The 27569-nt window shown below is 40.2% G+C and overlaps 1 protein-coding gene and 1 non-coding gene across 5 annotated transcripts; both read right to left on the bottom strand.

Annotated features, from left to right (window-relative positions):
• Positions 1-1552: 1552 nt before the first annotated feature.
• BPNT1 (3'(2'), 5'-bisphosphate nucleotidase 1) lies at positions 1553-27107 on the bottom strand. Of its 4 annotated transcripts, XM_070385504.1 has the most exons (11): positions 26742-26870; positions 23927-24130; positions 20389-20516; positions 17139-17243; positions 16325-16432; positions 14870-14918; positions 12013-12104; positions 10235-10279; positions 5496-5693; positions 2660-2765; positions 1553-2178 (listed from the first exon to the last, which is right to left on the bottom strand). In XM_070385504.1, exons 3-11 carry the CDS (start codon positions 20506-20508, stop codon positions 2030-2032), a joined length of 972 nt encoding a protein of 323 aa, XP_070241605.1. In that variant the 5' UTR covers positions 20509-20516; positions 23927-24130; positions 26742-26870; the 3' UTR covers positions 1553-2029. The 4 variants fall into 4 exon arrangements, with proteins under 4 accessions (XP_070241605.1, XP_070241603.1, XP_070241604.1 ...); XM_070385502.1 differs by lacking the exons at positions 23927-24130; positions 26742-26870 and adding an exon at positions 26873-27107; XM_070385503.1 differs by lacking the exon at positions 23927-24130 and having other exon boundaries at positions 26742-26881.
• Positions 15994-16066, bottom strand: TRNAE-UUC (transfer RNA glutamic acid (anticodon UUC)). Its single transcript has one exon. It is a non-coding gene; the product is annotated as a tRNA-Glu (tRNA).
• Positions 27108-27569: the final 462 nt, after the last annotated feature.

The raw sequence follows: 27569 nt of genomic DNA, 5'->3' as shown, positions 1-27569 counted from the left end.
TATTTTCTTGGTCTCCAAAATCACTGCAGATGGTGATTGCAGCCATGAAATTAAAAGACACTTGCTTCTTGGAAGAAAAGCTATGACCAACCTAGGTGGAGTATTAAAGAGCAGAGACATTACTTTGCCAACAAAGGTCCAACTAGTCAAAGCTATGGTTTTTCCAGTAGTCATGTATGGATGTGAGAGTTGGACTGTGAAGAAGGCTGAGTGCCGAAGAATTGATGCCTTTGAACTGTGGTGTTGGAGAAGACTCTTGAGAGTCCCTTGGACTGCCAGGAGATGAAACCAGTCAATCCTAAAGGAAGTCAGTCCTGAATATTCATTGGCAAGACTAATGCTGAAGCTTAAGCTCCAATACTTTTGCCACATGATGCAAAGAACTGACTCACTGGAAAAGATCCAGACACTGGGAAAGATTGAAGGCAGGAGGAGAAGGGGGCGATAGAAGATGAGATGGTTGGATGGCATCACCAACTCGATAGACATTCAGTTCAGTTTGATTGAACTGAATTGAACATGATTACCCAAGGGGAAACATGGGATGGGAGATATGTTACAAATTAGGATCTTGTAATTAACATACACACACTACTATATATAAGATAGATAACCAACAAGGACCTACTCTATAGCACAGGGAACGCTATACTCTGTAATAACCTATATGGAAAAGAATCTACGTATGTATGTGTGTGTATGTGTGTCAGTCTCTCAGTCTTGTCTGACTCTGGGACCCCAAGGACTGTAGCTTGCCAAGCTCCTCTGTCCATGGAATTCTCTAGGCAAGAATACTGGAGTGGGTTGCCATTCCCTTCTCCAGGGGATCTTCCCAACCCACAGATGGAGGTCTCCTGCATTGCAGGCAGATATTTTACCATCGGAGACACCAGAGAAAGCCAAGGTATGTATATGTATAGTTGAATGGGTTTGTGGTACACCTGAAATTAATACAATGTTGTAAATCAACTATACTCCAGTAAAATATAAAATGAAAAAACAGTGAATAAAAATTTAGTTTCTGTAAGAAATATTGGAAATATGCAGTTAAAACTGTTAGGGTAAGCCAAATATTATTATCATCATATGGATATACCCTGTTCAAATGTGTTAATGATCTTATTTTGGAAATATAGAGTTAAGTGTAAAATTTTCACTCATATTAAAGTATTATGCAGGATAACAACAAAGAATCAAAATCACTGGGCTGTGAATTCATATTTTTTGAAAAGCTTCCCAGGTAATTTTGACATGTAGTGGGTTAGGGGATGATTAAGTTAAACCAATCGCTTAATCCAATAACAGAAAAATTATTTAAAAGCATGGGCCAGAGACTTAAAAAATAAAAACGTAGGCAGAATGTCCAAATAATTTTGATAGCATATATTATAATCTCCCTTTGGAAGGAATAGGGTCAATTATCTAATTTTCCACAGTTAGGTTGCATTATGATGCCGTAAGATTAAAGTAATGCCCACAGTAGAAAATATATCATTTTCAAATAACTTGAGACAAAAAAAGCTGGTGAATAAGAGAGAGAGCTCAAAGTAAATAATTATAAAGAAACATTTCTCCAAAATCTGTTTCTTCAACATATACAATGACATTTTAATGTATTCAGGATGGGAGTAGGGAAACTTTTTACATTACACTGAAAGACAAGAATGAGATTCAGGTAACAACTGGTTCTATGCCCTAGAGAAATCTGTTTACAAAATAGGAATGTTGATTCAGCAATGGATCAGGACAGCGAATTGGAAATGAACTTTTCTTTCACTGCTCCAAATAAAAGGAGGAAAAGAAATGTGACACGGAGTGACTTTGCAAATTTTCCAGATGTCAAAATTGGTCTGGGTGATTGATTTATCAAGACATTTAAAAATTCTATTTTCTACTCCTAAGTAATCAAATGTAAACTGGTGATCAACAATGAAGTAAAAGTGGAGCTCAAATTCCATTCAGTTAATTTTAAAATGTATTATTTTTGAGAACCAAGTCCTTCTCCTGGCTGAGTTGACAAGATTTCCCTTCAAGGAACAAGGGCATTTTTAACAGACTGGGGGACTCGACTTGCATAATAGTCATAATTCCTCAGTGTGGCCAGGACTCCGGCCGAGTTCATGTGCTTCACTTCCTTGTTATACTGAAGGGCATTTCCATGGATATCGGTTAACTTGCCTGTGGAAAAAACATCAATACAATGTCAATGACTGATCAGATCATCTAAGTGTTTCTTGCTTCCCTATGTAATAATATACAATGAATGTTGGATAAAATAAGGAACATGAGAAGGGACCACAAAGCTTAAGTGTTAATTTCACTTGCAGTTTAAGACTAACTAAAGGTATCATTATTTTTTCCACCTTGATTAAAATAATTTAGTTTTTTTTTTTTTTTGCCTTACTGTGCAACATGTGGGATCTTATTTCCCCAACTCAAGAATGAGTTTGCTGGAAATCTACTTTCTTACCTATACGATGCAGGGGTTGGACTGTATAACCTCTAACTTTCCTTCTATCATTTACATTTTAAGAGTCTAGGTAAAGTAATACTACTGAAATATTATGTCCCAGCACAATATGAAAACTGTATAAAACCTGTATAATTTTTTAGCATAATATGAAAACTGTATAATTCCCCCCAAATAAAATGGACTAACCTCCGACAGCATGTAAAATGACTTCTGGAGCACAGGTGTCCCACTTCTTGCATCCTGGACTTGCAAATACATAAGCAGAGGCTTTGCCTTCAATCAGCTGAATTATCTGTAAGGTTAAGAGAGTAATAATCCCTTGACCATGAAATGACTGAGGTACCAATAAAGGGAAACTGCTAGTTTTTTTTTCTCAAGCATTTCGATTCCTCAATCAGACTCGACTTAGGTTAAAGCCTTCAGCAGGTATAAATGACACGAGTATTATGAAGAAACATACAGAAGACATGTGTAATTATACAGTGATCTGAGGAGGGGGGGAAGTAGTCAAATAAGCTATAAGGAGGATATCTGCAGCCTCTTCATATTCCAAGTTAGGAAAATAAAGTTTTCCCTTTTTTATGGTGTTTGTTTTTCTTTTTATTGTGAAAGCTATATATATTTTGTTGTAGAAAAAGTAAAGTTTTTTAGTCTTGCAAAAATTTGACCATTATTATGTAAAGAAGACAGAAATATCAGCCAGCACAGTAATGTATAAGTTGTGATAAGTTCTAATAGATGTGTGATGCTGACTAATCCAACAAGCAGTTTTGTAAGTCTTTGTTTAGGAATCATGTGTGTGTGTATGCTCAGTCATGTCTGACTCTTTTTGACTCCATGGACTGCAACCCACCGGGCTCCTCTGAACATGGAATTTTCCAGGCAAGAATACTGGAGTGGGTTGCCATTTCTTTCTCCAGGGGATCTTCCCAACCCAAGAATCGGACCTGCACCTCCTGGGTCTCCTGCATTGCAGGTGGATTCTTTACCACTGAGCCTCCTGGGAAGCCATGTTTTAGAATCTTATCTGTTACTGTTTCTGCTACCAAAGTGTGAATTTTAAAAGACTCATATTACTAACATCTGTAATATTCATATAAAAATAAGGTTGCCAATAGAAACTGTGTGACTCTAAACATAAACTTGCTATCAGCCCCTCATTAGCCACTTGGCTTATTTTTTGGTTACACTGTGAAACAATTAGTACTATAAAATTCAGAATGCAAATATTGAGATGAAAAGACCAGCCCAGGAGAATGAGGAGAACCTCAGTGAACACAAGGTAACCAGCTATTCCTTTTAGGATTACTGTATTCAAGAACACCTTCAAACCATTAAACCTTGCTGTAGACTTCTGAGTAAAACCTTTCTCTTTCTTTGAGGAAATCTGTGTCAAGTCTTTATTATGTGCCAAGAACTGTGCCAGGAATACTTTTTGAGAGAAGAGGGGCTAGTTATAACTTTTGTTAGATTTTCAAAGAAGTCCTAGATGCAAAAAAGTTAAGAACTGCCCAACAAAGTCTTTTCATAGAAGAAAAAGAGGTGGGGGGTTGTGCAGGATGGGGACTTTGTTCCAATGGGGAATGGTACCCCTTGGGAATAAAAGAGGTAATGGGTTTTGTAGTTACAAAAGGAGTAAAGAGAAATCATATTTCAGGGAATACCAGGAATATATTTTTACTTTGAGATGTTTAAAATTTTTTTTTCAAAATACTGTTACTTCCAGTTTTCACCCTCTTACAAGCAAATGCTTTTGGAAAATCTAGAAATAGCTGATTATTGCTTCCAAAGGGTGTGTGTGCTTAGTTGCTTACAAAGTCGCTCATGTCGTGTCCAACTCTTTGTGACCCTATGGACGGTAGTCTGCCAGGCTCCTCTGTCCATGGGGATTCTCCAGGCAAGAATAATGGAGGGGGTTGCCATGCCATCCTCCAGGGGATCTTTCCAACCCAGGGACTGAACCCAGGTCTCCCGCATTGCAGGCAGATTCTTTACCATCTGAGCCACCAGGGAAGCCCACTTCCAAAGGATAAGGGAGGAGAAATGAATTCCATTCAGTTCAATAAATATTTATCATTTGTTGCCCTTGACACACAAGTGGGAAAAACACATGCTTGGGGGCATTTGGGTGTCAGGATATAGAGGCATTTACATCCCATTCTCAGCTGCTGTGAGGTGGAATCACCCAGGGATGTGGTGCAGGGGAGCGCCATGATAAGCTGTGTGTTTTCATTGCTCTAGTGGCACTGTGAGGACATGGCCTTGAACGGGGAACCACTTTGGAAGCTGCCATAGAGTTTGGATGCGGGACGATGATAGGTTTCAACTAGGGCACTGGCAGTTGAGACAGACGAGACTTTAGAGGAGAATTAAAAAGATCCGTAAGTAGGATCAGATTGATAGGATGTGAGGAAGGAAGGAGGATACGATGACTTTCAGGTGTCTGGCTAGAAGAGTTAGGAAAATGGCGATGCCATTAACCAGATAGGAAGTAGCGAGTGGAACACATCTGGGTGCTGGTAGAGAGAGGATGTGCTCCAACTGGGGATGCTGAATTTGAGACACCTGAAGGATGTCATCATGATGATAACCAAGGGGCAATCAGATGAGAGGAGATCAGGGATGGAGATCAAACTGTGTTTCATTTCACCATGTTCTCAGGATGTGGGCCTAAATGAATGAATGGGGGAGGCATCCAGGGAGGGGCAGGCAGGCCCATCCTTAGAGTCTGTAGAAGATCTAGGAAGTAATCCAAGAGGGTCCTTGAGAAAATAAAGACTGGCATCAGGCATGGGGCCTTATGCAAATGACTTATATTATCACTGAACTCTCTTAGGTTAAAAAAGGCTTGAACCACAACATTAAAAAAAAAAATCAAATGTTGCTGAAATGTGTCTTTAATGGCAGATAACGATCTTTCTTCTCTTCTCCCAAACTCTGATTTCACATTTTGTAAAAGCTCAGTTATTTCTTTCAATGATTCAGTTGCATTTCAGAGGAGATGATGGATACATTTTCATACCTTATTTCCTGCTCCTCCTACTCTCAGCACATCATCAGGGTTCATAGCAGTGATGCAGTCCGTAACCAACTGGCTGTTATGGGACCGGGTTGTTGTGATGATGTGTTTGCCGGCAGGCGCTTCTTTCAGCTGAAACCCAAAGGCACCTAAACCCAAAACTCCCCAGATAGTTCTCCCCAGCACAGCATCTGGTCCTGCCTGTGTAAACAGATGGAACAACAGCAAAGCTTGTCATCACTTAGAGAAAAAGGCTCATTATAAATACAACATGTAGTTATATTAGGAGCATGATTAAAAAAATGGTAATGTTATAAAGTACAAAACAGTATCACCAACAAAGAAATTTTCCTGAGAGGATCAACTGATTATTCTCATTGTTGTTTTGGTTGATAATTGGGAGTTCCCTTGTGGCTTAGTGGCTAGGATCTGGGTTTCATTGCCATGGTCCAGTTTCTACATCTGGTTGTGGAACTGAGATCCTGCAAGACATGCAGCACAGCCAAAATAATAATAATAATCACTGGACTTCAAAAGAATGGAAAGAAAAAAAAAAGTGTGGAAAGAAACTTCTGGTTATTGCCTGGAGTCTTCAGGAAAGGCAATATCACATACTGATTCCTGGTCCTCTTAGAATTATCCAACGGCCTCATTATTGTATTTGCAAAGAGCTGTTTTGCAAAAGGTACATAAATTCCCAGGAAATGAAATATCATGTATTGATTACTTTTCATTGTCCAAGGAACAACAGGGATCACATTACTATGGGAACAGGAAACGGTGATAATACATTTGGCTGCTACAGAGACAAAGTGACTGAAGAAGCTAATGCTGAAAAATGGCCGTGGATAATGGGGTCAGGGTTAAAAAATTTTACTGACAATTATGGTGGTAAAACGACAATGACAATGCAATCCCAGAATCTGTATTTTCCTTTGCAGAGCTCAAAGAATTTTCAACCACATTATTATAACGATAGACTTTGCATAGAAAAACATAACCTGTATTTCGAGGAAGCTAAACCTGAAGCCTATAATGGTTAACACAAAGTCATCGAAATATCACTATAGCAATAGAGTGGATATACAGACATGTATTTTTACTGAATACTAAACATGTACCAGGCACCATACTAAGAGCGTTACATGTATTATCTCATTTAATCCTCAGAACAGTCCCATGTAGTAGGCATTATCATCCTTATTTTACAGATGAGGAAAATGAGTTTTGGAATCATTCAGTAACCTGACCAAGGACTCTATAGTATAGAGTATAGTGAAGTTGCTCATGTCCAACTCTTTGTGACCCCATGGACTGTAGCCTACCAGGCTCCTCTGTCCATGGAATTTTCCAGGCAAGAATATTGGAGTGGGTTGCCATTTGCTTATCCAAGGACTCTAGGGAGATCATAATCAAACTGAGGCTCCTCTGTGTTCAAAGCCAGTATCTGTTATCACTGAACTAGACTATCTACCTCAGTGTACTTGTCAAAATGCTTTCACACACATCATTTTGTTTACCCTAGAGCAGTACTCTGGGTGCTGTTACAGTGAAAGACGCTTGTGTTGCAGGGTTGGATTCCCTGGGAAGCGGGCTCTGAGTTAAGAAGGGTGTTTATGAAGGAGTGCCCTTGGGATCCACACTGTGCAAAGGAGGGGAGGTGGTGTGAGTGGGCAGAGGGAGAAATTGAGCTATGATGCAGACCCGACCACAGCTTCAGCCGACCCCAGGGGGAGCTCTGGAGCCCGAACGGCTCCTCAGGGTTGTACCAAACTGGGGAGAACTGCCGGGAGCCAGCACGGGAGTTCCCACCCATGACAAAGGTCATGCGGAGAGGCCTGATATGCAAAGGCAAAGGCCTGATATGCAAAGGGCCCCCCTGGATCTGCCTGAGCATCTACCCCAAAACCAGAATCTGTCTGTTTTACTATTTTACGACTTTCACCAACTCCTCTGACATTAACGGGGGGCTATCCCCGACCACCTTTCTCTAAAGGAATTCAACTTAGAGCTCTAGTTAATTAGCCTCCTGGGCATAATAGGAGTGTTTCAATCCAAACCCCTCAGATGGCTCTCTAACTTGCCTGACAGGTTTATCCGGACTCCTACAGCTACGCATACGATTGTTTACAGCCTCCCAACTGCGAGAGGCATGGGAAGCTTAAGGTATTCAAATAGTATAGAGCCTCTCAGAGGGTTAGAAATTGTTAGAATAGAACTAGTAGAAGATTTCATTGTTGAGCCAATGCTTGCCGCCAAGTTTCCACATCCCCTGTCTTGTATCCTTGGAAGTGTATTAATTAATATAGTTGGTATATAGAAAAAATAAGTAGTGGCCTTGGTGTTAACAACTTTAGACCCTCAAGGTAATAAATTCTTTCCTTTGTTGTAAGCCCACTGCACCTTTGCCCTATAGGAATGCAACTTTATCTAACACCTTCGGAGGATGGCGCCAAACTTTAAAATAATTACTCTTAGAGAAAATAAGTCTTATGGTTGACAAACCTTTATCAGAGTCATAAAATGTTAACAGGCCTTCTGGCCAGAAGATGATGTAAATCACCTAAAGCATTTGTATACGATGATAAGTTTGCAGAAAAGAAAGCCTGGTTTCGATAAGGATCAAAGACTGCTGACTTTGCATGATTTTACACCCCCTGTTATCCTCTATGCACAACTTAAGGTATATAAGCTCCCTTTGAAAATAAAGCTATGGGCCTTGCTCAAAGCTTGGTCTCCCCGTGTCGTTCTTGCCTCCTTTTCTTCTCTGTTCTTCCTTCAGGGTGACTGACTTGGAGCGTGGGGGCTCTCTGAGACCACTTACTTGCCTAGGCTTCTAAGACCCACTTGAGAAGGTGCCCAGGGTGAGGCACCTTCCGCGATTTGAGAGGGCGCCTGCGGCCTCCATGGTCTGAGCAAGTTCAGTGTCACGAACTTTATTAGTTTCCTACATAAACCAGTCAGGTCAAGCCTTTGTGTCTTTCTCCTTTTAACTATCCTTTTAATCGCCAACGCCATCCTCCTGAGGGAATCCCTGGATCCAACCGGGGCTCGACCCCGGTAGAGAACATATCACAAACTGGGATGAAATGCCAGGCCTTTACACCTATCCAATCATCAGCCACTGGAAATGGACGGACTGCCTGGGGGAGGGCCGTGTCACTGGCGAGGTGGTTCTTTACAGGCGAGGAGGCTGGCCTCCAAAGTGCTGAGAGCACTCTGCAAATGGGGAAACAGAGGAACCAAAGAACAGGCACTGGGGCTCAGTGCATGCTCGCCTGCTTTTCCTGTTTGCTCTAGCATCTACACCCTAGGAGAAGCTGGACTTTTCAGAGTACTGACAGGCTCCGGGTACTCATTACACTTCAGCTCAACTGCCGAGACCAACTTCATGCTCTTAAGAAACCTATTCATGGGGACCTCCCTGGTGGTCCAGTGGTCAAGATCCGTGCTTCCAATGCAAGGGGCGTGGGTTAGATCCCTGGTTGGGGAACTAAGATCCCAAGTGTTGTGTGGCCAAAAAATTAAAAATATTAAAAAAATAAGTAAATAAAAACATTAAAAAAAAAACCCTACTTATTAATTCAGCTCTCCAGTCATTCTGAAAAAGAAAGGAAAGCATACTTAATAGGGGGATATGAGTATTCTGGGCCCTAGAAAACTCACACGCCCTGTGTAAATAAACACGAAGGTAAAGAGGACGGGACCATGGACTCTTGGCACCCTGGCAAGGTAAATGCAAACCCCACGAGGCAGCCGGCTAGCCTCCCTCTGAGCTCCTGATCTCTCAGCCTCTCTCACTATCTCTCCCATTCAGAGTAGCCACACCAACTGTCTGGGTGTAGTAAAGGCTAACACTTTCATCTTACTGATGAGACAAGTAAGATTCATAATGGTTAAGGAGCTAGCTCTGATGTTCAGACAGACTGGGTTTCTTTGTACTTTGCCATGCTCTTTTTTTTTTTTAATTTTATTTCCTGTTCAGAATTCTTCTTTTAAAAATTTTTATCTGAGGATAGCTGCTTTACAATGTTGTGTTAGTTTCTGCTATACGGCAAAGTGAATCAGCTCTACATACACATATATCCCCTTTCTTTTGGATTTCCTTCCCATTTAGGTCACCACAGAGCATCGAGTAGAGTTCCCCGTGCTATACAGTAGGTTCTGCCATGCTCTTTTAATTAGAGTGCTTCCCAGCTTCAGTATCTGTTAGAAGCAATAATGCAGTCTGAATTGTGAGAAGTGCTTTATGTGACTAAGAGAGCAGTACAGACTGCGGACTGTGGTTTAGATCCCAGATCTGCCAGTGACCAACCAGGGCAAGTTATCTGTCTCAGTGTCCTCATCTTTTGAATGGGGATGAAGGTGTCCTTAAAGAATGATGGTGCACCTTAGAATGAGATAATGCATGTAGATCCTTGAGTCTGGCAGTACACAGGAAGCTCTTGATAAACGATGAAGATCTTAAACTGAACATTCAGCCTTGAAAACTACCAACAAAGCTGAGTGACTTTTTCTCCTTGTTGCAACAAATTTTAAGGCATAAGCAAGAGAGAAGGAAGAGACAAAGAGAAAGGGAGTGTACAGAAGGAAAGGTGGTAAAGGGACAGGTGACAAAGGAGAGAAGCAGAACAGGGGAAAATGAGCTGGGGAATGGCACAGACACTGGCTTCCTGGGGTACCAAAGCTGCCTACTTCTTTCTACCTACCAGTGGAGCCAAAAGCCTAGCTATTTTTCTCACCTTTGCGTCATTCCTGGGTTCCCTTAACTTCTGATTTTCATTGTTCTGTGGAAAGTGAATACAAGTATTCTAACTTCAGAAAGAAATGACGGAAATTTTTAGTAACTCCAAAGCACTTAAACCTTTTTTTTTTTTTTAAAGGTGCCATGCATTGCAATATTATCTATGAATTAAATGCCCCTCTTTTAAGGAACAGTATTAGCTTACCTTAAAGTTTACATGACACTCTTAAGAAGCACACGACTATAACTAAAAAAGTTATAATGATATACACAGTAGGAAAAACCCAAAGTTATCTAAGAAGTAGAAATCCTGCTCTTAACTCAATTTGGACATTCAGAAGTAATAGTCCCCGTTCTAGTTACTTTTTTCTCTAAAGATCTATCAAGGTTCAGTTCAGTTCAGTTGAGTCGCTCAGTTGTGTCCGACTCTTTGTGAACCCATGAATCGCAGCACTCCAGGCCTCCCTGTCCATCACCAACTCCCAGAGTTCACTCAGATTCATGTCCATCGAGTCAGTGATGCCATCCAGCCATCTCATCCTCTGTTGTCCCCTTTTCCTCCTGCCCCCAATCCCTCCCAGCATCAGAGTCTCTTCCAATGAGTCAACTCTTCACATGAGGTGGCCAAAGTACTGGAGTTTCAGCTTTAGCATCAGTCCTTCCAAAGAACACCCAGGGCTGATCTCCTTTAGAATGGTCTGGTTGGATCTCCTTGCAGTCCAAGGGACTCTCAAGAGTCTTCTTCAACACCACAGTTCAAAAGCATCAATTCTTCGGCACTCAGCTTTTTTCACAGTCCAACTCTCACATCCATACATGACCACTGGAAAAACCATAGCCTTGACTAGATGGACCTTTGTTGGCAAAGTAATGTCTCTGCTTTTGAATATGCTATCTAGGTTGGTCATAACTTTCCTTCCAAGGAGTAAGTGTCTTTTAATTTCATGGCTGCAGTCACCATCTGCAGTGATTTTGGAGCCCCAAAAAATAAAGTCTGACACCGTTTCCACTGTTTCCCCATCTATTTCCCATGAAGTGATGGGACCAGATGCCATGATCTTCGTTTTCTGAATGTTGAGCTTTAAGCCAATTTTTTTCACTCTCCACTTTCACTTTCATCAAAGTTACACTAATGTAAATACCTTAAGTATTTTATTTCAACAATTTCCTTTAACATTTCATGTGATCTAATGGTAATATTACTGATTTGGAAGTACATTAGCCTCTTGTTCTACAGAAGACAATATCTTGAGAGTATAGTAGAAAGTCAAAGCAGATTAGAGAGAAAAAGTAAGAGGAAACAGTGCAAGAGCATATTTATTTAATGCTGACCATAATTTAGGCATTATGTAGAATTACCTGCAAAACAACATGGCTAGCCTCTTTTCTTGATTGAAATGGTTCACTTCTTCAATGTGCTTCAAGCACCACCTGTAAATCAGGTGCCTCAATGACCAAGCTAATCAAGAACCATATCAGTAATTCCCAATTTTGCTTATGATTTGAATCATAAGGCATATGTAAAAAAACATATACAACACATACAGTGTGTCTATGTATAGTCCCATAAATACATACATATTCCTGGTATCATCACCCCCAGAGGTTCTGACTCAGTACATCTGGGGTGTGACCTGGGAATCCTTACTTTGAAAAGTTCCCCCAGACTGCAGGTGCAACCAAGCTAGAAACCACTAGATTAGATAGCATTAAGAATCATAGAACACCATAATTATTTATCTGAAAAAATATTTCAGTATCATTTAAGAGTAATACCTGGTAGTTGTAATATGGCTGGTTAATAACTCCTGCTATGGCTTTTCCTTCATAAGCAATTCCAATAAGTACTGTTACATTGTCAAGAAGACCTAAAAAGAAGAAAACTCATATCAATTACATAACTCATGTTATGATTCATCAGCAGCACATCAATGCCTCCCAAGTTACTTTTGCAATAAAGGTAAGGAATTTACAGTGATTCAACCAGAGATCAAATTGCCAACATCCGCTGGATCATGGAAAAAGCAAGATAGTTCCAGAAAAACATCTATTTCTGCTTTATTGACTAGGCCAAAGCCTTTGACTATGTGGATCACAATAAACTGTGGAAAATTCTGAAAGAGATGCGAATACCAGACCACCTGACCTGCCTCTTGAGAAACCTATATGCAGGTCAGGAAGCAACAGTTAGAACTGGACGTGGGAACAACAGACTGGTTCCAAACAGGAAAAGGAGTACGTCAAGGCTGTATATTGTCACCCTGCTTATTTAACTTCTATGCAGAGTACATCATGAGAAACGCTGGGCTGGAAGAAGCACAAGCTGGAATCAAGATTGCCGGGAGAAATATCAATAGCCTCAGATATGCAGATGACACCACCCTTATGGCAGTAAGTGAAGAGGAACTAAAAAGCCTCTGGATAAAAGTGAAAGAGGAGAGTGAAAAAGTTGGCTTAAAGCTCAACATTCAGAAAACGAAGATCATGGCATCTGGTCCCATCACTTCATGGGAAATAGATGGGGAAACAGTGGAAACGGTGTCAGACTTTATTTTTTGGGGCTCCAAAATCACTGCAGATGGTGACTGCAGCCATGAAATTAAAAGACACTTACTCCTTGGAAGGAAAGTTATGACCAACCTAGATAGCATATTCAAAAGCAGAGACATTACTTTGCCAACAAAGGTCCATCTAGTCAAGGCTATGGTTTTTCCAGTGGTCATGTATGGATGTGAGAGTTGGACTGTGAAAAAAGCTGAGTGCCGAAGAATTGATGCTTTTGAACTGTGGTGTTGGAGAAGACTCTTGAGAGTCCCTTGGACTGCAAGGAGATCCAACCAGTCCATTCTGAAGGAGATCAGCCCTGGGATTTCTTTGGCAGGAATGATGCTAAAGCTGAAACTCCAGTACTTTGGCCACCTCATGTGAAGAGTTGACTCATTGGAAAAGACTCTGATGCTGGGAGGGATTGGGGGTAGGAGGAAAAGGGGACAACAGAGGATGAGATGGCTGGATGGCATCACCAACTCAATGGCCATGAGTTTGGGTGAACTCTGGGAGCTGGTGATGGCCAGGGAGGCCTGGCGTGCTGCAATTCATGGGGTTGCAAAGAGTTGGACATGACTGAGCGACTGAACTGAACTGAACTGAACTGACTGATCCTTGATTACGGAGAAGGCAATGGCAACCCACTCCAGAACTCTTGCCTGGAGAATCTCAGAGACGGTGGAGCCTGGTAGGCTGCCGTCTATGGGGTCGAACAGAGTCGCACATGACTTAAGCGACAGCAGCAGCAGCATCCTTGATTAAACCTACTTTTGGCAAAATACACAAATTATAAGAGAGTGCTGACCAGGGACAGGAGTAGGAACTATGGCCACTTAATTGAATTGATTGATACACATGGTCTCATTAGTAACAATCTGTAAACCAATTAAGTAAATCAGCCATAACTCCACAGCCATCATTAGATTCCTCTGCGCTCCCCACCATCACCATCTGACTCACTTCTGCCTGCTAGATCACTCTCGATTCCAGGATCACCATCAAGATTTGTATTTCAAGCCTCTAAATTAAGATTTCTCACAGTGTGGACGATGAACTAACAAGCAGCATCAGAAAGAAAGTGCAACAAAGTGCTAGTCGCTCAGTCGTGTCCAACTCTGAGACCCCATGGACTGTTGCCCTCCCGGCTCCTCTGTCCGTGGGATTCTCCAGGCAAGAATACTGGAGTAGGTTGCCATTCCCTTCTCTAGGGGATCTTCCTGACTCAGGAATCAAACCCAGGTCTCCCACATTGCAGCCAGATTCTTTACCATCTGAGCCACCAGGGAAGATGCCATTAGAATGAACGGGCTCAATTTTTTCAATACAGATTCTTAGGCTCCTTTGTAGAGCTAGTAAATCAAACTTTCTGGACGTGGGGGCTGAGATCTGAACCAGTTGTTAGCTGCTCTTATACTCACTTAAACTGTCTAGAGCTCTCCTATTTCTCAATGGATTATAGAGACGTTTTCTGGAAAAACACACATACACACTACAGAATTCACTTGTAGATGTGTCTCATCTAAGGACAGAGAAAGTTTTTTCTAGTGATTATGAGACATTTTCTTTTTTTAAGCCATGAAGCTGAGAACCGATACAAGAAAACCCACGCTAATCTTTCTTTCAAAAATAAGAATCTAAGCTTATGCTGTGCTCCTAAAATCTACCACTCTGGCTCTGAGCCTGGTCCATTTCACTTCAATGTTGCCAACTTTAATTTGCTGCTTTCTAAGTCTGCTGATCTTAGATAATTTCAGGAGGGAGAAATATTGCACTATGTTTCAAAACCCATCTTTAGAGGTGATGCTGTGAAGTGAGACAGCAGTTCTCAGAGGAGGGGAGTGAGGCATGTGCACCATGGGATGCTGGCAGAGCAAGGCAGTACAGCAATGCTCTTGGTTTCCTACCTAATAAAGTTGGGGGTTCAGTACAGTCTCTTTGGTTACACTGGCTTAATGTCAGTTATTCTTGTGTATGGGACCTTCGGGTTGGTTGTATTGGGGGGATTGGTATTTGAACTGGACGTCATATACTAGTCCTATTGCTGCCAAATACAGATACAAAAGCCAAATACAAAAGAGATACTAACCTTCAGTATATTCCTTGGTCCCATCCAGAGGATCAACCCAGACCACAAGCTAAAAAAGAGAACATGTCCAAATTAAGCATATAAAATTTTAAAAAGTGGAAATAGCCTGATGGTTCAGTGGTTAGGACTCCTCACTTCCAATGCCATGAGTCCAGGTTTGATTGCTGGTTGGGGAACTAAGATCCTGCTAGCCTCACAGGACAGCCAAAAAAAAAAAAACCACCAAAAAACAGAAATTAAAAAAAAATTTGATTTAAATAGATAAACTAAAAACTATCTTTTTCATTTCTGAAATTATGGGAGGCTTAAGCCAACATCATCAGTTTTGTAATAATCAAAAAAAATAGTAAAAAAAGTATTTTGTAATCAAAGATACACAACACTATAAATCAACTGTTCTTCAATAAAATTTTTTTAAATATAAAATGCTGAACTGGTAAAAGTTTATTGTCACCTAAACAACTACAACACATTGCCATGAACATCCTGAGCTCCAGATCGTGATACAAGGAAAACTTTAAAGTGGCAGCAAAAATGTGTTGTGTGGATACTACTCATATATAAATGCTGATTTAGAAAAAATAACAACAGTTGGACTATCTTAAGGACACAGTGTATATATGGCCAAGAAAAATGAATTGTTTATAAGACTGAAATAGAATAGACAAGAAATCCTCTCTTCTTAGGACTTTCAATATGATTCAGGATACACAGTCATGAACCACTAGAATTACAACACTTGATGTGAATTTATGAGGGCATATTTCTGATGGAAGACATCATGTCTTTTCTTTCCATACTCCGTATCACAGAACAAAGCACGTTACTCATAGTATGTGTTCAACGAATGTGTGTTAAATAAACTAGAATGCGAACATTAAAGAAGTGTGATAGCTATCTGAAGTCACAGATTTAATTTAAACAACTATAAAGAGCAAGGGGCGTAATTTTTACGGCCTTCCAAAAATATAAGGCAGTGATCCATTTCATCACTTTCCAGTTCCAATTACCCATGAAAAGTTTTACTATCAAATCTACTAAATAACAAATTAGATTTTCTTCCTAAAAGTATTATCATTATCATCATTATTATTGGCCATACCATGCAGCTTGTGGTATCTTAGTTCCCCGACCAGGGATTGAACCTGGGCCCCTGCAGTGAAAGCACAGAGCCCCTAACCACTGGACCACCAGGGAATTCCGCCAAATGTATTTTTAGTAACAGTTTTAGAGTGAAGAGGAAATCAACAGAATGAGAAAATGAACTCAAAATCAACAGGTGAGACATCCCGTACGGTTGCCAGACATTTCTATGTTGGCTCTAAAAGATTTCAGGTTCCTGGTTGCCCTGTTTTTTATAACTACCAACTTTTTATTATGATGGCAGATTTTATTTCCTTTACTACAACAAAAACAGAAGATTAACAGAGAGGTAAGTAATAGTATGGGTCATACATCTTCCTCCTTGATAGCACTGTACTGTGATGGGCACGGCTGCTTCAGTATCTCCTCCCACTGACCATCTTCAATCAGCTCTTGATCCACGTCTTCAGGAGGCAGATCCTAAAGCAGGGAATACTGGTGATGACCGAAGCTATTTCCTCTTTACAGAATACCCTCTGTCTCAGTAACAAGTAACGCAGCATCATAGGTTTCACTAGTTCTTTCTGTTTACCATTTCTATTTGGAGCTTTTAAAACTAACGGAATAAAATTGCAAAAACAAATCATATATGGCTCATCAAAGTTGATTACAAAGGGTCCTAACTTCATTATCCTGAAAAGATTAAAAACAAAAGAACGTTTAAGTATTACACATTTATCTACACAAGTGGCTCTGATATCAGCTATGTCTTACTCTCAGATATATGAGATGTCAACTCCTTCACCTTCACAGTGTTAGTCTTTGAATAAATAGGCAAGTAAATGTTAACTGGAAAAAAAAAAAACACCAAAAAACCAGGAACAACAAAACTCATTTTATTTCAAAGTTGGAGAATTCTGCTCATCTTATACTTTGTATGCTGAATGTCACAAGCGTAACTACATTGTCTATGGTCAAGAACTGAGACATCTGGTCTAGAAATAGGCCAAAATATTAAAAGCAGACATTGCCTGAAAGTTCAAGGAACATCACAGCTATTTTTATGTTAAAACACAAAAATACAATGCTTGCAATCATAAAAGTAGTGTATAACAAAGTGACAATTACAAATCCATATGGTGAACAGGGATGAAAAAAAAAACATGGTATCCCTGACAAGTCTTACCTCTTCCCCTATAATTGTTAGTTTGGGGAACTTCCGTGCCAATGAAGAACATATGCTCACTTGAACTAATCGGTCAGCCTTGGTCTGCAGGTCTGTTGCACAGGTCTGCAACAAAGAAAGTACATTTTAGCAGAACTAATAAAGTTGTTCTTTGATGTCTCATGTGATTATCTATATCCATTTAAATTACAGTCTGTTTTAAGACTGATGGAGCTTAACATCATATGAGTCAGCTAATTTCTTGGCTTGGTTTTCCTCATGGGACTTCTAGTGGCTAAAGTTTGGAAACGAACTTTTAAATTATTTATAACATTTTCTGCCCCAGCTTACAAATTCCTTTTATCAGATCTCTACATTAATCTTTTGCTCAAGCAGGTTGACAGGAAATTTATACATTTTTCAAGGCAGTTAACAGTATTCTGATATGGATTCTTCTATAAATTTCAGTCACGAATCCTAATTCTAGTAATTCAAGAGGTCCTCAGAATGATTATTTCTTATTTCAAAATTCTTGTTTTTAAACTATAAAAAATATGAAAGTGAACAGCAGTAATATTTACTACCTAACTCACCTATGGCATTCAACTCAATCCACATGTCATAAAATCACACTTGTAAAACACAGTGACCACTTTGTTATCTTGTTTTCAACCAGTTAGGATATGTCACAATTTATACATGCCTGTTTAGGTGGATTTACAGATTATCTTCAACAGGAAGAACTTTGGTAATACTTTGTAATGAGATAAGGAATGACTGTGAAAATCAAATTTTTTTTCTGCAACACTGAAGTTTGCTGCTTATCTCAATGCAAAGAACAATTCTGCTAGAATGCAGGGCTGCAAAGACAGAGAACTTTGTTCTATTTCTTAAAGAACTGTGCCTGGCACATAGTAGGTGCTCTGTAAATAACTGTGGAATGAAACTACGAGAAAGGTCTGTTGAAATTGAAGATTACTCACTTAGCAGTCAAGTTTAGAGAGCACTGCTTCAGAGGGAAAGACACAATGACAGTTATTCAACTCTATGAGGAAAGCTATCCCAAAGACTCGCCAGGTAAGACATTTCCTGCTCTTTCTACTGACACAGTGCCAGACCTCACCATTCTGGATATTTTGTGTGACAAATCTGATTTTTTCCTGTCTCTTTTAAAATGAGGTGTCAACAAGTGGATATGAAGTACCAAGAGTATCTGACCAGTAGAGAGGACAGGGACATTATTATCTTTTATCTTTTCTTTCTTTTTTAAAAAAATACGTATTTATTTATTTGGCTGTGCCAAGTCTTAGCCGCAGCATGGAGGATTTTTGATCTTCGTTGCAGCATCTAAATTCTTTTAGCTATGGCAAGCTAACCCTTAGCTGCAGCATATGGGGTCTAGTTCCTCGACCAATGATCAAACCTGCACCCCCTGCATTCGAAGTGCAGAGTCCTGCCTCTGTATCACCTAGGAAGTCCCTATTATCTCTTTTTCTAACTTGAACACTGTATTGCTATGACTCTTTAGCTATACACTACAAAGTGGCCCATCTAATATAATCACAACAGAAAATCAATTTAAACAAAGTAAGTGAAGCTAAGGGGAAAATATGCAAAGATATGATCCAAAATATTGGCAGTGGTGGCCTGATAGATGATTTTGTACTTTTTGCTAATTTTTTCCACTTTCTATGTTTCATAATAGAGAAAATGATAAGAAAGACAAGATAGCAAGATCAGTAGCCTTCTAAAGTAGCTGTTTTACACTGTTAATCTGTCATTGAGCATGTATGTGATCAACTAAAACCTCTTTTTCAAACAAATTTGAATCAGACTCACTCCTAAGTACTTGAACACAGAATATGGGACTCTATAATTATTCCTATTGTAATATCTTGTTGAATTTGGCCCATCTTTCTCAGAGTTGGCAACTATTTCACATACTTATTCTGTGATCCAATACATTAACTAGCCCTCCCAGCTTCATTTTTATTGACAAATTTGATTAGCATCCTTTTTTTCAGCCTCCTCTTTAACAACACTTTGGGAAATACGCATTCAATAAATTTTTTATACTGTATTTAAGTTAATGGCTAAAGAGAGAAAGACAGTCAAGAGCAGAATCCTCTGATCTGTCACCAATGACCCCTTTCCAGGGTGAAAGTGTATAATGAAAAAAAACTGGAGGGTAACTGACATTGTTCAGAGTTATGAGTACATTAACCAAGGTTCAGGATAAGGGATGGAAGATGTCATTTATGTATTATAAAAAACTTGAGTACTTTCTGAAAATGGAAAATGAGGTACTATAATATTTTTTAAAAAGTTTGATTCAAAATCAATTTTGACTTCAAGATCAAAATACCCTATATATCTCTTTCCTATACTATTAAGCCCATGAATCTATCAAAAAAAGAACTAAGATTTATTTTACTTGTTCTTGTGATTTTTAGTCTTAATTTTTAAAAGCAGTTATGCTAAAAATCTTAATTAGTTCACAGGAACTTATTTCTAAGTTTTATTTTTTTTACTTGTATATAAGGTCCTTATTTTTTATATAAGTAGCCTTAAGTAGATGCTTGACTTATCATAAAGGAGTGTTTAAACTACATCTCTATTTCAAACCATTAAAATGTTTATAATATCCTAAATTTTCCCACTTTGGTAAAACTACAATACAATTTTTCTTAAAGATTATGATGAGAAGTCAAATTTGTAATGTGAAATAACAAATCCTGTGGAAGAAATTATGTTTTAAACTAGAACACATACAGGGTGAGACTTCTTTTAAAAATCAACTACCATTCTAAACTATCTTTCTGATAATTTACCCAAGTTTTTAGTTATTATACTGGAAAGAAAAACTTTGCTTTAGGTTTCTTTTCCATGAAGAAAAAAAAAATCTAAAGCTTGAATATAAGGGATACTTGTTTAAATGCCAGATTTGACCAAATATGTTAAGTTCACTAAGTACAGCATGACTCTGCCTGAAGCAGATTATTTCAGGATATGAAGCTTGGTTCCAGTGCTCTGGACCTGGACAGTGGTCAGAAGACCCAGTCATACAAATAAAAGCTCTGGATGTCGGAAGTCCGGAGCCCTATTCAGAGCAGAAATGGAACCCATTTGAACTAAGGATCTTGCAGGCTCCATAAGGAAGCCACTGACTACTTCAATCAACTATTAGTGTGTCTAGATTGGTACATCCTTTTACCTAAACCTCAAGGAACAATAATGGAGGTGGTATGAAATGAGATGAGACTTTCAGTACCTTCTCAATGATACCCAGGTCTCCTTCGGCGATAACACGCCTGACTATCGTTCCTGCCTTTTGAGCAATAGAATATGCTGAAGCCACCAACCGCATCAACACAGTGGGACTGGATGCCATGATGGGCCCTAAAGGGAAATCAAGAGAAATGTTCTGTTACTTTCAAAACCAGCTGCTGGTTTCATTTACCTGAATTCAATTCAACATGTAGATATTGAGCTCTTCCTTGGGACGGTTTCAATTAACTGTGTAGATTCTCTAATAAACATCTACTGAAAGAGACCTGGGGAAAGGCTCCATTTCAGCATCAGCTCTCCCAATAAATTCAGCAGTATTCTTTTTCTCAGCAGGTGGGAAAAAGAGGTATAGAGGTAACTGGTTTAGGCCTATGAGCATGTGAAATGTTTTATGTATGATGTGTGTAATGTGCAAATGCTGTACATTAAAAGGTGGTTCAGGGGCTAAAAATATACTATGTGCCCTGCTGCTGCTGCTGCTGCTGCTTCTGCTAAGTCGCTTCAGTCATGTCCGACTCTGTGCAACCCCATAGACGGCAGCCCACCAGGCTCCTCTGTCCCTGGGATTCTCCAGGCAAGAATACTGGAGTGGGTTGCCATTTACTTCTCCACTAATGAGAGCTAATATTTTGTTGGGCTACTGGTGAGATACTGTAACCTAATGTCTATAGAACAAGTAATGCCAAGAGAGGGATGAATAGCATAAGGGACGTTTGCGTACATGGGAAGTGTATGTATGTGTGTGTTTAGTCATATCCAACTCTTTGCGACCCCCTGGACTGTTGCCCTTCAGACTTCTCTGTTCATGAAATTTTCCACGCAAGAATACTGGAGTGGGTTGCCATTTCCTACCAGGAATCTTCTCAACCCAGGAATGGAACTCAAGTCTCTTGCATCTCCTGCATTGACAGGCAGATTCTTTACCACTGTGCCACCTGGGAAGCCCTTATGTGGGACGTATTAATAGTTTAAAAAGGGAGGGGTTGCATGTGATTACATTTAGTTTCTGAAACCCAATGAATATTCCTTTAGACATTAAATAAAATTTCACCCGCTGGTTATTTACTACCATTCTCACCTTCCCTGGTGACTAGAATGGTAAAGAATCTGTCTGCACTGCAGGAGACCTGGGTTCAATCCCTGGGTAGGGAAAATCCCCTGGAGAAGGGAATGGCAATCCACTCCAGTATCCTTGCCTGAAAAATTCCATGGACAGAGGAAGTTCGTGGGCTACAGTCCATGGGATCAAAAAGAGTCAGACAGGACTGAGCAACTAAGACTTCACCAGCGGCCAAACAGAACAAATAGCATGGTCATAGGAGTGAAAACCAATCATTTGGAAAAGTGAGGCGTGTCATGTAGCCCCTGGCCCAACAAAAAATATGGAAAAACAGTCTTTAGGATCAAGTATGGGACTTCCCTTGTAGCTCAGTCGGTAAAGAGTCTGCCTGCCTGCAATGCAGGAGATCAGGGTTCGATCCCTGGGTTGGGAAGATCCTCTGGAGAAGGAAATGGCAACCCATTCTAGTATTCTTGCCTGGAGAATCCCATGGACAGAGGAGCCTGACAGGCTACAGTCCATGGGGTGACAAGAGTCGGACACAACTTAGCGACTAAACCACCACCACCAGGATCAAATATATTCCTCTTTGAAAATACAGATTCAAATCCTGCAATCTTACTGACTTTTAAAAATTGAAGTATAGCTGGCTGACAACGTTGTATTAATTTCTGCTGTAGAGCAAAGTGATTCAGTTATACATATACATACACATTCTTCTGTACATTCTTATTGATGGTTTTGATGCTGAAATACACTACTCACGTCCCCTCTAAAGCTGAATCGCTTACTTCCCCATTTGCTGAAAGGGCTGTCCACAGATGGCCTTTAGCTGCCACCTTTCTTAGGGAATTTATCTGAGAAGGGTCATTTTACCTGAAACTGGTCAACAGGCAGACATAAAGGCCACTGCTCATTCCAACTGGGCTGCTGCCCCAATTCCAATGGGCCATTGTAGCTTCCAAATACCCACTGGGTGGGCTGAGCCTTAGCTGGGGCTGCATCACGGCCCAGCTTCCCACCCCCACTGCCCGCTGGCTCATTCCTAGTTCCTTCACGCTTCCCATGAGGAATCCTGACAATACTCCCTAATAAATCTCTTGTGCTCAATCCTTGTACTTTGTCTTGTATTTGAGGCCTAGGGGGAACCAATCTGGGACAAAAACTCTCTCACTTCTGACCAAATCAAGTCACCATGATCTCAATGCAATAAGGGAACACAACACAGAATAGAAAGGACATTATTAACCTCAGTTCAGCAATAGCCATCATTTTCCCACCAATTTCTGACTGCATGTTTAATCTGATGCACTTTTTAACCTCTTGACACCTTTTTTTCTATCATTCACATTCTGTTCACGGGGACTATGAACATAATTGAGACAATAAACATGTGAAATATTTGAAACCCCTCAGAAGGAAGACAACTGAAACTGATGTAATAAATAGCATACTGGGACCAGTATGGAACTAAGATAAAAATAAAATGGGTTTCTTTGTATCTGAACACATAGAAATTGTCTGGAACTAAGATAAAAACAAAATGGGTTTCTATATATCTGAATCCTATTTATCTTATTACATTATAATCAGGTTAGATTCATTTTCTTGGCATACTGAGCACTAATGTGGAAAAACTCTTTACAATGATAACTATTAACACTTCAGCAATAACTCAGAGAGAAAACAGGAGAAGGATTTAGCAAACACTTCGTTGATCTATCTCTACTCCCTTATATCCATGACCAGCCATGGAACTGATTTTTGCTGTGCTGAAAAAAGTAGTCTTCAGGTAGCTGATCTCTACTCCCCAGGTGTCTTAATCACTGAGGATATTTTAATGTGCTTGTGGGCTCTTTCAGTCCCCATGTTTTATACAATGCCATCTATGAAAGGCGGATCATTTTCCCACACTGTATAGTGTTCTAACTTTTCACAGATATCATTTACCTTTGAACCAGTTCAGTAACCATCCCAGCCTTGGCAAGCTTCATATATGACTAAAACCACTTGCTTTTCTGCTTGCCAAGGCCACAGTATTTTCTTTCTAAAGAACAGCTTTAGGCTTTGTCTTATTACATTCCTCAGAAAATGAATGTGCACCATACTTATGAATCACCCTTTAAAACAAATACCAGTTTTATAAGAATGTAAAAAATCAGGTTTGATGTAAAGCACAATGATTTATAAAGACATCTTGTAAATCACTTTTAGTTAGCAAAGGAGAGAATATTTCTACTATTTTCTCTGAAGTACTTCTTTGATCCACACTGAACTACTGATAAAATATTAGGCTGTCCCCAAGCCCTAGTAATTCTCTTAAGTATTTTTTAAATAAATGAACAGAGTTTCGGCTCTTTGTGTAAAGAAAACATAGCTAATCATATTATTGCAAAACCTGTAAAAGACCTTCCTATTATAGACAGGATAAGTCCCCTCCCACACCCTAAATGAGAATTACCTGTTGATGGCAAAGGTGAAGGCAAAGCAAGGCCAAAAAGCTCCTTCTGCAAGTTCGTCACTTCCTTACAGCAGTTCAGATTACATCCACTGTACTTCCTTCTCTATCAGTTTTACACCTTCTGGGTCCTAAAACACTGTGTTTTGTGAGCATGTCTCTCTGAAAGCTCACTCAAAAACAGTACAGGGATTAGAGATCCTGATACTGGGAAAGATTGAGAGCAGGAGAAGAAGAGGGCAACAGAGAATGAGATGGCTGGATGGCATCACTGACACAACAGACGTGAGTTTGAACAAGCTCCAGGAGTTGGTGATGGACAGGGAAGCCTGGCATGGTGCAGTCCATGGGGTCACAAAGAGTCAGACACGACTGAGTGACTGAACAACACAAAAGGGGTTAAAGACATAGGCACCGGAGCCTGTCTCCTGTGTTCAATTCCCGGCTCTGGCGCACATTAGCTTTGTGACCTTGGGAAAGCCACTTAAATTCTCTGTGCCTCAAGCGGTAATATGGAACTAACAGTAATATTGTAACATAGAGTCGTTATAAATATTAAATCAGTCCTGGCACAAGGTAAACACTAAGTAATGCTGGCTAACCATGATTACGATGACTGTTCTCATTACTGACTATCCTGCAGGGACATTAGGGCAGCGTTAAGGGCAAAAAAATCCCTATAGCTTCTGCGACGTTATTTTGACTGAGGATATAAAGTGATAACCAGTATGACGGTGAATCGCACACAGTTCAAGCTCTTTTCCACAACATTCTGGGCTTGAGACTTAGAGCAGGAAAAAAAAAAAACAACTGTATGACATTTAAGGCAATCAACCTAACATCTATCACTTAAGAAATCTTTATAGTTGCTAACAGGGCTCATTCAGAAGGACAAAAATAACAGAAATCAAATGATCCATTTCTTCCCAAAGCCTGGGAGTGGCTTCTTGAACTCAATACAAATGTGGTGAACATATGGAGATTAGGAACTGAAAATACATGATGAATTCCCTATCAAAATACTAAGCTTATTTCTCTTTTGGAAACTGACTGTAACAGAGCAAATTCTAAAAAAAAAAAAAGCAATGGGCAGAGATACTCTCCTCACCAGTTATCAAAATAGGATATGATATAAAATTATAGTAATTAAAAGTTTAGTCCTGGACAGAATTCGAGACAAATTAATGACATCAAATTCCAGAGTTAGATCCAAATACACTAAAGGTTGTAATTTAAACCACGGAGAAAACTTAATTGTGCAAAACATCGTTTATTGCTAATCTTCTAAAAAAAATGTTGGAATTTTTTGCACTCTTTATAGCAATGTAAATTCCAGACCAAACCATGATTTTAAGACTAGACAATGAAAACATAGAAGTATAAGAATAAAACATGAGTGAAATGTTTTATAAATTTGGAAAAGGACTTTTAAACATGACTAAAACCAAGAATCCATTGTAGAATAAATTGATAAATCTGACTGCATAAAAATTAAAACGTTTGTATAACCAAAACACGGTAAGCGAACAGATCAGTGACAGAAAGAGAAAAAAATTTGTATTACGTACTAGACAAATGAGCTAATTTTTGTTAAAAGGACTTACATATATCAATATGCAAAAGATGAATAATCCAATAAAATTGGGTAAATGACACCAATAATAGGCAATTCTTAGAAAAATAAAAGTAAAAGCCTTGAATCATGACATGTTCAAGTGTTAGTCACTTAGTCATGTTCAACTCTTTGTGACCCCATGGGCTGTAACCCACCAGTCTTCTCTATCCACAGGATTTCCAGGCAAGAATACTGGAGTGGGTTGCCATTTCTTCCTCCAGGGGGGGATCTTCCGCACTCAGAGATCAAACCCAAGTCTCTTGCACTGCAGGCAGATTCTTTACCATCTGAGCCACCAGGGAACCCTCAACTTCATTAATTATGAAAGAAAGGCAATCTAAACCAATGAGAAAGGATTGTTCATTTGTAAGACAGGCATAGGTAAGAAAATTTGGCCAGTGTTCACTACAGTGTGAGGGAAAATCCTCCTGATCATTATTACCAAGGATATAAAGTGGCGAAACCTCTTTTTTGAAAATCTTATGAGCAGTAAAATATACACACCTTTTAAACTAACATCTACATTTTCAGGGAATCCAAACATATCAAGCAAGTCTACAACCAGAAAAGACAGTAGGAAGAACGTGTGCTAATTTAACGAAATTTAATTTTAGGCGTAAGACAGTCTCTACAAGGTAATGGCAAGCCACTCCAGTACTCTTGCCTAGAAAATCCCATGGATGGAGGAGCCTGGTGGGCTGTATTCCATGGGGTCGCTACGACTCGGTTGCGACTGAGTGACTTCACTTTCAGTTTTCACTTTCACGCAACGGAGAAGGAAACGGCAACCCACTCCAGTGTTCTTGCCTGGAGAATCCCAGGGACGGCGGAGCCTGGTGGGCTGCCGTCTATGGGGTCGCACAGAGTCGGACACGACTGAAGCGACTTAGCAGCAGCAGCAGCAAACTCCGTCCAGGTTTGCCTTGTTATTTCAACAATATACAGCCATAAAAAAACCCAGGGGCATGAAAATAATAGCATGGATAAATAATCAAAATACTGACACTGAAGAATCTAGGTCCGAAGTTGAAGTATCTGGAGAGGCACCCTGACTGACGTAATTTTTACTATTATTATTATTTTTTACATAAAGCCCTTGAATCTCTTCGTATCTGTGCAGAGGACTGGAGTTAAGAGGACGAATAAACTACTCAGATCTGCCTAAGGCCCTTGCGCTGACCCGAAGGGGACAAAATTACTTACGGTGACAAGACTGGGACCAAGTCAGACGAAACACCCTTCAGGGGTAACCAAAAGAGCGTTATCAGGCACCAGGTCCCGGGCAGCGTTCACCCTCCTGGGATAGGTCAACAGTAGATGCAGAGCAAACCTACCTCGGCTACTGAGCATGCGGCTAATTCGGCGCAGGCGCAGAACAGCTACTTGGTCATCCCCGGCTCTGACTCCCCACCTTCAGGAAAACTCCACTTTCGGGTTTTCTTCAAGCTCTACGTAGGTGCCAGTCTCCTGAAGTCAAAACGAAAGGTGTATTAACAATTCAGGAATCATTCTGGCTTGCAATGGCACCCACTCCAGTCCTCTTGCCTGGAAAATCCCATGGACGGAGGAGCCTGGTAGGCTGCAGTCCATGGGGCCGCTAAGAGTCGGACAAGACTGAGCGACTTCACTTTCACTTTCCACTTTCATGCATTGGAGAAGGAAATGGCAACCCACTCCAGTGTTCTCGCCTGGAGAATCCCAGGGACGGGGGAGCCTGGTGGGCTGCTGTCTCTGGGGTCGCACAGAGTCGGACGCGACTGACGCGACTTTGTAGCAGCAGCAGCCCTCCAATCCACTTTGTGCGCACAGTTCATCCTTAAGATACTTGTCGGGTTATTGATACCGCCCTGCGGCGGCGGGCCAGCTGCGTAACCTCCAACACTTGGGCGTCCTGGACACCCCCACCTTTGCTCCCCTAAAGAAAATTTTATGCAGAAGTGTGTTACTAGCGCTTACTTTTTTTTTTTTTTTTAAGCACTTAACCAGATTCATAAAAGTGCCTGTGACTTTCATTTGCCTGATGATAAGTCC

Source organism: Bos mutus, chromosome 16 (genome assembly GCF_027580195.1).
Source record: "Bos mutus isolate GX-2022 chromosome 16, NWIPB_WYAK_1.1, whole genome shotgun sequence".
NCBI classification, from domain to species: domain Eukaryota; kingdom Metazoa; phylum Chordata; class Mammalia; order Artiodactyla; family Bovidae; genus Bos; species Bos mutus.
The sequence above is the reverse complement of the archived record's forward strand: the minus strand, read 5'-3'. Positions and strand labels throughout refer to the sequence as shown.